Source organism: Hyla sarda, chromosome 7 (assembly GCF_029499605.1).
Source record: "Hyla sarda isolate aHylSar1 chromosome 7, aHylSar1.hap1, whole genome shotgun sequence".
In the NCBI taxonomy this organism is placed as follows: Eukaryota; Metazoa; Chordata; class Amphibia; order Anura; family Hylidae; genus Hyla; species Hyla sarda.
Window position 1 is genome coordinate 34,888,899 of NC_079195.1, and position 9,494 is coordinate 34,898,392.

Genomic DNA, 9,494 nt, shown 5'->3' on the forward strand with positions numbered 1-9,494 from the left:
TTTTTTTACTCCTGCCAGGCCAGCAGGAGTCCAAAGTCTGCAAGAGATGGGGGAGAGGGGGGGGGGGAGGAATGTGCTCTGGACAAGTAGGGAGACACCTAGTGGCAGCTTTTTTTTTTTTTAAACACAAAACATAGAAAACTTCATTTTTTATTTTGTTTTAAATTTTAAACAAAGTACATTAGAAAGATTTTTTATTTACCATAAGGAGTGCAATTGACAGTGCCCCAGGCTTTGTTCACACATTGCTGTGGCAATACTTCACTGCACTGCGGTAGAACTAAAATGCAACTGCAAAGTGTGAACATTAATGAAAAATGTCGATCAGCGATGGCGTAACTTCCAATAATGTATTCTATATTCTATTATTTTGCACATGACCTGTTAATGTCCATCTTCCTCCAAACCTGATCACCATAGTTTAACACATTTGGTTCTTTGCAGCTAAAGAGGAGGAACGTCTCCCTCAAAGCCCTAAGTTGGCTGTAGGAAACTCTGGGTAAGTAGTTGAGTTACCCTACAGCTACACACTGCTGCCTATGGCAGAATATACAGAGGTGTGCAGTGCCGTTATGGAGTAAATATAAAATGTTTCTATAATGATTTATCGTTTGGTTCACGTTGATGGCGCCCCCCCCCCCTGCCCGATGCTGTTGTTGCTTCCATTCAAGTAAATGACAAGCTGCAGTACCAGTCATAGCCGCTCATATACAAGAGAATAGACCCTCTTCAAATGGGGTCCAAAAACTGTCTGTAAGGCCTATGGGGGAGATTTATCAAATCCGTTCCTGAGGAAAAGTTGCCCTTGGCAACCAATCAGATCGCTTCTTTCATTTTGCAGAGGCCTTGTTAAAAATGCACAGTTTGTCAAGGGGGTCATACACCTTAGATAGCTATCACTCTGTGGCAGTGTTCCCCAACCAGGGTGCCTCCAGCTATTGCAAAACTACAACTCCCAGCATGGCCGGACAGCCTTCGGCTGTCAGGGCATGCTAGGAGTTGCAGGTTTGCAACAGCTGGAGGCACCCTGGTTGGGACACTCCTCTATGGGGTGTAAATGAATGAAAAATCAGAACCAGATACATGTGTTCTCGATTTGGTAGAAGGTAAACAGCTGCCAGACACCCCTAGGAATGGCTTACCTTCCATGAGAACAAGGGATAGGGTGCTCCTAACCCTGCTTTCCTCCAGTAAGACCCCCCCTAAACATTAGATCATTGTTTCCCAACCAGAGTGCCTCAAAACTTTTGCAAAACTACATCTCCCAGCACGCCCAGACAACTCCAGGCATGCTAGTATTTGTAGTTTCGCAATAAACAGTAGGCACACTGGCTAAGATGGTAAGCTGGTTCTGGGGAAAACTAAGGATTTTGGGTGACATTGACCTGAGCAGCGCTCTCTGGTCTGAGGCTTATTGTGATTGAGTTTTGTTTCTTTGTTAGGACTGAGAAAACATTGGAGAAAAAGATCCATGACAAACAATTGCCACCTGAGTTGGCGAATACAGCAGGTGAGTAGTTATGGTCAATATAAATATATATATATATACACATATACAGCAACATATATATATATCTAGCCTAGTAGAGTGCACCTGTAGGCCAGGTCCATATAATAGTTTGGTATCAACTAAAGTGCTGGCTGACTTATTCTTTGTCTATATATATATATATATATATATATTTATATATATATATATTTATATTTATATATATATATATTTATATATATATATATTTATATTTATATATATATATATTTATATTTATATATATATATATATTTATATATATATATATATATTTATTTATATTTATATATATATATATTTATATATATATATATATTTATATTTATATATATATATTTATATATATAAATATATATATTTATATATATAAATATATATATTTATATATATAAATATATATATATATATATATATATTTATATATATAAATATATATATATATTTATATATATTTATATATATTTATATATATTTATATATATATATATATATATTTATATATATATATATATATATATATATATATATATATATATATATATATATATATATATATATATATATTTATATATATATATATATATATATTTTTATATATATATATATATATATTTTTATATATATATTTATATATATATATATATATATATATATATATATATATATATATATATAAATATATATATATATTTATATATATATATATATATAAATATATATATATATTTATATATATATATATTTATATATATATATATATATATATATATTTATATATATATATATATTTATATATATATATATATATATATATATATATATATTTATATATATATATATATATATATATATTTATATATATATATATATATATTTATATATATATATATATATATATATATTTATATATATATATATATATATATATATATATATATTTATATATATATATATATATATTTATATATATATATATATTTATATATATATATATATATATTTATATATATATATATTATATATATATATAATTTTATAAATAAATATTACAACCTACTAAGAGAATTAACAGGGGGCACACACTGTAAACACCAACCGGCTTCTTTATTCTTCGGGTGCAAGTAGTGCTGGGTGATATATACCGGTTCATACCGGATACCGGTGTGTTTTTTTTTCTGTACATTATGAATTTTTCCCTATACTGCAATACCAGTCGGGTCCTTCACCCCTCTCGAATGACTTCAGTCGCAGTGCGCTTGGAAACTAATCATATAAGACCGTCATGCGCTGTCCTGCTTTTCTGATCAGAAGTTCTGCAGCGCCCGCGGCCCACTTGCTTTCAGTGCTTGCTGGGAGTGGTGACAGCTTCCGTTCTCCGTCCTGCGCCCGCGGCTCACAACTCATTCATTTCCAGCGCCGCGGCTCACAGGAGGAAAAGGAGATCAGCGCCTGCGGGTAACATGATGAGTCCCCCGATGTGGGGATAGCGCTGCGGCTGATGATTCATTCATTCGGTTGGGGGGAGGAAAAGCAGGACAGCGCCCGCGGGTCATATATGATTAGTTCCCAAGTGCACTGTGGCTGATAATTAATTCTAGGGGAGGGGGGGGATGAGTATGGTGGCAAGGGGGAAATGAGTGGGAAAAAAAATACCGGCAAATACAGTGGAACCGCCATAAGTTTGAAACATACCGTTATACACATTTTTGGTCATACGGCCCAGCACTAGACCTAGCCAGCACTGGCAACGGTGTGCCCAATCAGGGCAGGTGTGGGATATCTATTTTGCACCGCAGCACTTCCTCAGACCACCACAATATATATTATGTATTTAGTATACACCTCGCGTCTCTTATTTTGTTTTTAGTTCTTATGTTTCTTTTATTTTTTTTCCTTTCCCCTTTGTACTTCGTGCATACACAAAACAAAAATCATGATGAAGCTTTTAGGGGATTGAATTTCCCCTATATCAAAGGGCTCCACTATGCTATCAATCAGTACAATGAGGCCACGACGACAGGGTAGAAGCAGGGTAACTTTAAAACGGTACTCAGCCCCTAGACATCTTATCCCCTATGCAAAGGATAAGGGATAAGATGTCTGATCCCGCTGCTGGCGACTCCTGTGATCTCGGCTGCGGCACCCCAGACATCCGGTGCACATAGCGAACTTCGCTGCGTGCCGTATGACTGGCGATTCAGGGTGGAGGCTCATGATGTCACGGACACGCCCCCCTCAATGCAAGTCTATGGAGATAAGATGTCTTGGGGCAGAGTACCCCTTTAACCGATTAGCATAGACATTATCAATCGTCCTTAACCCCTTAAGGACCAGGCCATTTTATACCTTAAGGACCGGAGCGTTTTTTGCAATTCTGACCACTGTCACTTTAAACATTAATAACTCTGGAATGCTTTTAGTTATCATTCTGATTCCGAGATTGTTTTTTCGTGACATATTCTACTTTAACTTAGTGGTAAAATTTAATGGTAACTTGCATCCTTTCTTGGTGAAAAATCCCAAAATTTGATGAAAAAAATGAAAATTTTGCATTTTTCTAACTTTGAAGCTCTCTGCTTGTAAGGAAAATGGATATTCAAAATATATTTTTTTGGGGTTCACATATACAATATGTCTACTTTATGTTTGCATCATAAAATTTATGAGTTTTTACTTTTGGAAGACACCATAGGGCTTCAAAGTTCAGTAGCAATTTTGAAATTTTTCACAAAATTTTCAAACTCACTATTTTTCAGGGACCAGTTCAGTTTTGAAGTGGATTTGAAGGGTCTTCATATTAGAATTACCCCATAAAAGACCCCATTATAAAAACTACACCCCCTAAAGTATTCAAAAAAACATTCAGTAAGTGTATTAACCCTTTAGGTGTTTCACAGGAATAGCAGCAAAGTGAAGGAGAAAATTCAAAATCTTCATTTTTTTACACTCGCATGTTCTAGTAGACCCAATTTTTGAATTTTTGCAAGGGATAAAAAGGAGAAAATTTTTACTTGTATTTGAAACCCAATTTCTCTCGAGTAAGCACATACCTCATATGTCTATGTTAATTGTTCGGCGGGCGCAGTAGAGAGCTGAGAAGGGAAGGAGTGACAAATGGTTTTTGGGGGGCATGCCGCATTTAGGAAGCCCCTATGGTGCCAGGACAGCAAAAAAAAAACACATGGCATACCATTTTGGAAACTAGACCCCTCAGGGAACGTAACAAGGGGTAAAGTGAACCTTAATACCCCACAGGTGATTCACGACTTTTGCATATGTAAAAAAAATATATATTTTTTTTACCTAAAATGCTTGGTTTCCCAAAAATTTTACATTTTTAGAAAGGGTAATAGCAGAAAATACCCCCCAAAATTTGAAGCCCAATTTCTCTCGATACAGAAAACACCTCGCATGGGGGTGAAAAGTGCTCTGCTGGTGCACTACAGGTCTCAGAAGAGAAGGAGTCACATTTGGCTTTTTGAAAGCAAATTTTGCTCTGGGGGCATGCCGCATTTAGGAAGCCCCTATGGTGCCAGAACAGCAAAAAAAAACCACATGGCATACCATTTTGGAAACTAGACCCCTCGGGGAACGTAACAAGGTGTAACGTGAACCTTAATGCCCTACAGGTGTTTCATGACTTTTGCATATGTAAAAAAAAAATTTTTTTTTTACCTAAAATGCTTGTTTTCCCAAAATGTTTACATTTTTAAAAAGGGTAATAGCGGAAAATACCCCCCAAAATTTGAAGCCCAATTTCTCCCGATTCAGAAAACACCCCATATGGGGGTGAAAAGTGCTCTGCTGGCGCACTACAGGTCTCAGAAGAGAAGGAGTAACATTTGGCTTTTTGAAAGCAAATTTTGCTCTGGGGGCATGCCGCATTTAGGAAGCCCCTATGGTGCCAGAACAGCAAAAAAAAACACATGGCATACCATTTTGGAAACTAGACCCCTCGGGGAACGTAACAAGGGGTAATGTGAACCTTAATACCCTACAGGTGTTTCACGACTTTTGCATATGTAAAAAAATATATATTTTTTTTACCTAAAATGCTTGGTTTCCCAAAATTTTTACAATTTTAAAAAGGGTAATAGCAGAAAATACCCCCCAAAATTTGAAGCCCAATTTCTCCCGATTCAGAAAACACCCCATATGGGTGTGAAAAGTGCTCTGCTGGCGCACTACAGGTCTCAGAAGAGAAGGAGTCACATTTGGCTTTTTGAAAGCGAATTTTGCTCTGGGGGCATGCCGCGTTTAGGAACCCCCTATGGTGCCAGGACAGCAAAAAAAAACCACATGGCATACCATTTTGGAAACTAGACCCCTTGGGGAACGTAACAAGGGGTAATTTGAACCTTAATACCCTACAGGTGTTTCACGACTTTTGCATATGTAAAAAAATATATATTTTTTTTACCTAAAATGCTTGTTTTCCCAAAAATTTTACATTTTTTAAAAGGGTAATAGCAGAAAATACCCCCCAAAATTTGAAGCCCAATTTCTCCCGAGTACGGCGATACCCCATATGTGGCCCTAAACTGTTGCCTTGAAATACGACAGGGCTCCAAAGTGAGAGCGCCATGCGCATTTGAGGCCTAAATTAGGGACTTGCATAGGGGTGGACATAGGGGTATTCTACGCCAGTGATTCCCAAACAGGGTGCCTCCAGCTGTTGTAAAACTCCCAGCATGCCTGGACAGTCAACGGCTATCTGGCAATACTGGGAGTAGTTGTTTTGCAACAGCTGGAGGCTCCGTTTTGGAAACAGTGGCGTACCAGACGTTTTTCATTTTTATTGGGGAGGGGGGTTGTATAGGGGTATGTGTATATGTAGTGTTTTTTACTTTTTATTTTATTTTGTGTTAGTGTAGTGTAGTGTTTTTAGGGTACAGTCGCACGGGCGGGGGTTCACAGTAGTTTCTTGCTGGCAGTTTGAGCTACGGCAGAAAATTTGACGCAGCTCAAACTTGCAGCCGGATACATACTGTAATCCTCCGCCCATGTGAGTGTACCCTGTACGTTCACATTGGGGGGGGGGGGGGGGGGGGAACATCCAGCTGTTGCAAAACTGCAACTCCCAGCATGTACGGTCTATCAGTGCATGCTGGGAGTTGTAGTTTTGCAACCGCTGGAGGCTCCGTTTTGGAAACAGTGGCGTACCAGACATTTTCATTTTTATTGGGGAGGGGGGTTGTATAGGGGTATGTGTATACGTAGTGTTTTTTACTTTTTATTTTATTGTGTGTTAGTGTAGTGTAGTGTTTTTAGGGTACAGTCGCACGGGCGGGGGTTCACAGTAGTTTCTCGCTGGCAGTTTGAGCTGCCGCAGAAATTTTGCCGCACCTCAAACTTGCAGCCGGATACTAACCGTAATCCTCCGCCCATGTGAGTGTACCCTGTACGTTCACATTGGGGGGGGAACATCCAGCTGTTGCAAAACTACAACTCCCAGCATGTACGGTCTATCAGTGCATGCTGGGAGTTGTAGTTTTGCAACAGCTGGAGGCACACTGGTTGTGAAACACCGAGTTTGGTAACAAACTCAGTGTTTTGCAACCAGTGTGCCTTCAGCTGTTGCAAAAGCTACAACCCCCAGCATGTACGGACAGCGGAAGGGCATGCTGGGTGTTGTAGTTATGCAACAGCTGGAGGCATACTACTTTGGCTGGGGATTGTAGTTATGCAATAGCTGGAGACACACTGGTTTACTACTTAACTCAGTGTGCCTTCAGCTGTTGCAAAACTACAACTCTCAGCAGTCACCGACAGCCAACGGGCATGCTGGGAGTTGTAGTTATGCAACCACCAGATGCACTACTACAACTCCCAGCATGCACTTTAGCTGATTGTGCAAGCTGGGAGTTGTAGTTACACAACAGCTGAAGGTACACTTTTCCATAGAAAGAATGTGCCTCCAGCTGTTGCAAAACTACAAGTCCCAGCATGCCCATAAGGGCATGCTGGGAGTTGTGGTGGTCTGCCTCCTGCTGTTGCATAACTACAGCTCCCAGCATGCCCTTGTTGCATGCTGGGAGCTGTTGCTAAGCAACAGCAGGAGGCTGTCACTCACCTCCAACGATCCTCGCCGCACATGTCAGTCCCTCGTCGTCTCCGCCGCCGCCGCTGCTCCTGGGGCCCCGATCCCAACAGGGGCGCCGGGGATCGGGGTCCCCAGCACCCGGGGTGCACGTCCCGCACCCGCTCACGTCCTCCGGAAGAGGGGCGGAGCGGGTTGCGGGAGTGACACCCGCAGCAGGCGCCCTGATTGGTCGGCCGGTAATCCGGCCGACGAATCAGGGCGATCGTGAGGTGGCACAAGTGCCACCTCACCCCTGCTGGCTATGGCTGTTCGGGGCCGTCTCTGACGGCCCCGATCAGCCAATAATTCCGGGTCACCGGGTCACTGGAGACCCGATTGACCCGGAATCCGCCGCAGATCGCTGGACTGAATTGTCCAGCGATCTGCGGCCATCGCCGACATGGGGGGTCATAATGACCCCCCTGGGCGATATGCCCCGATGCCTGCTGAACGATTTCAGCAGGCATCGGGGACCGGCTCCGCTCCAGATGGTTGCGGGGGGCCGGTAAAACACATGACGTTCTCATACGTCATGTGTCCTTAAGGACTCGGAAATGGAGACGTATGAGAACGTCATGTGTCCTTAAGGGGTTAAGGGCAGTAACTTATTATGTACACATGATTGAGGGGGTTTTCCCCCAAAATGTCATTGCCTCCAGTGTGAAGAGTGGGAGATGTGTGTGATTGCAGCTCGCCATAATCCCATGCTTGCAACCCGTTTTTACTTGACTTTATAAAGAAAAAATACAAAAAACTAAGTGAGACGAGATGCCTACATAATTATAAATTACTAACAATTAAAACAGACCCACTGATGTCACTAGTTATAAGCTGGGGAAGTGCACGTCATCACGCTCAACTGGCCACCCGCCAGATCAGACCTTTTTGCTACATAGACTTTTATAGATCAAAAGATTGGATTTAACAGCCAGGGGAGTAAGGCGCCTGTCACTGCAAACTTCCCCGCCTTGGAACTAGTGATTGCAGGAGTGATGCGGTGCGATCAGAAGGAGTCAGCTTTATTTATAGTAGCACTTAAAGACTGTGCACAATATCCTATGCTTCTCCTTATACAGCCATAGAGTTAAATGTGAGTTTGCAGGCTTTACATTTATTGCTTATCTACTGGATAGCTGATAAGCATCAGATTGCAGGGACCCCCACCATTCAGGAAGAGCTCCTCTGTCCCCCACCTACCTTTTCACAGCAAGGAAACTGGAAGGAACAGAAGTCAAACATGTTCTGAATTTCCATTCAAAGTCTATGGGACTGAGGGAGCGTGAAGTGTCTGTCCGTCCTTTGTTAGATCCAAATCTTCCCCATAGTGGTTGGTGTCAGACTGAATATTATAATTTCATTTGTGGCTAAGCATGGTCAGTTTTTTTGGCTAGGTCCTTCCGGGTGGTACAACCTGTATTGCCTCTGGCAGTCTTGTCAAATAATAATGTTAGATTTGCATTATTAAACAGTCTCGGTCACGTGACATGGAGCCGGGAGAGAATGCTTTTATTGCAGTCTTCTCCGGGCTCGTTCTAGAGGTCGGTTGGGGGTCTAAACATTCAGACCCCGAACTATCAAAGCTTGACATCTGTGTCCTTCTAAAGTGTTTTTCCCAAACTGCATCTCAAGCTGTTGCAAAACTACAACTCCCAGCCAAAGGCTGTCCGGGCATACTAAGAGTTGTAGTTTTACAACAGCTTGAGACGCTCTGTTTGTAAAACACGGCTCTAAGGGAGCTTAGGTGAGTTTCTAAGGTGTTTTCAGGATTTGTGTTTAGAAACAGCAACTTGACTGACATTAGCGCATACTGTATTATTATAAAGTGACTAGAGAACATGTCGCAGATCATAACAGATCCTTTTTTTCTCAAGGTCTCACACC

At 40.9% G+C, this 9,494-nt stretch overlaps 1 protein-coding gene across 1 annotated transcript in view; it reads left to right on the forward strand.

Annotated features, from left to right (window-relative positions):
- Positions 1–9,494, forward strand: part of PPRC1 (PPARG related coactivator 1) — a gene marked incomplete in the record, with an annotated part of 55,153 nt that overhangs the window by 21,391 nt on the left and 24,268 nt on the right. The window contains 2 exon segments of the mRNA XM_056530777.1: positions 445–499; positions 1,443–1,510. Of these exon segments, the coding sequence (XP_056386752.1) occupies positions 445–499; positions 1,443–1,510 (123 nt within the window).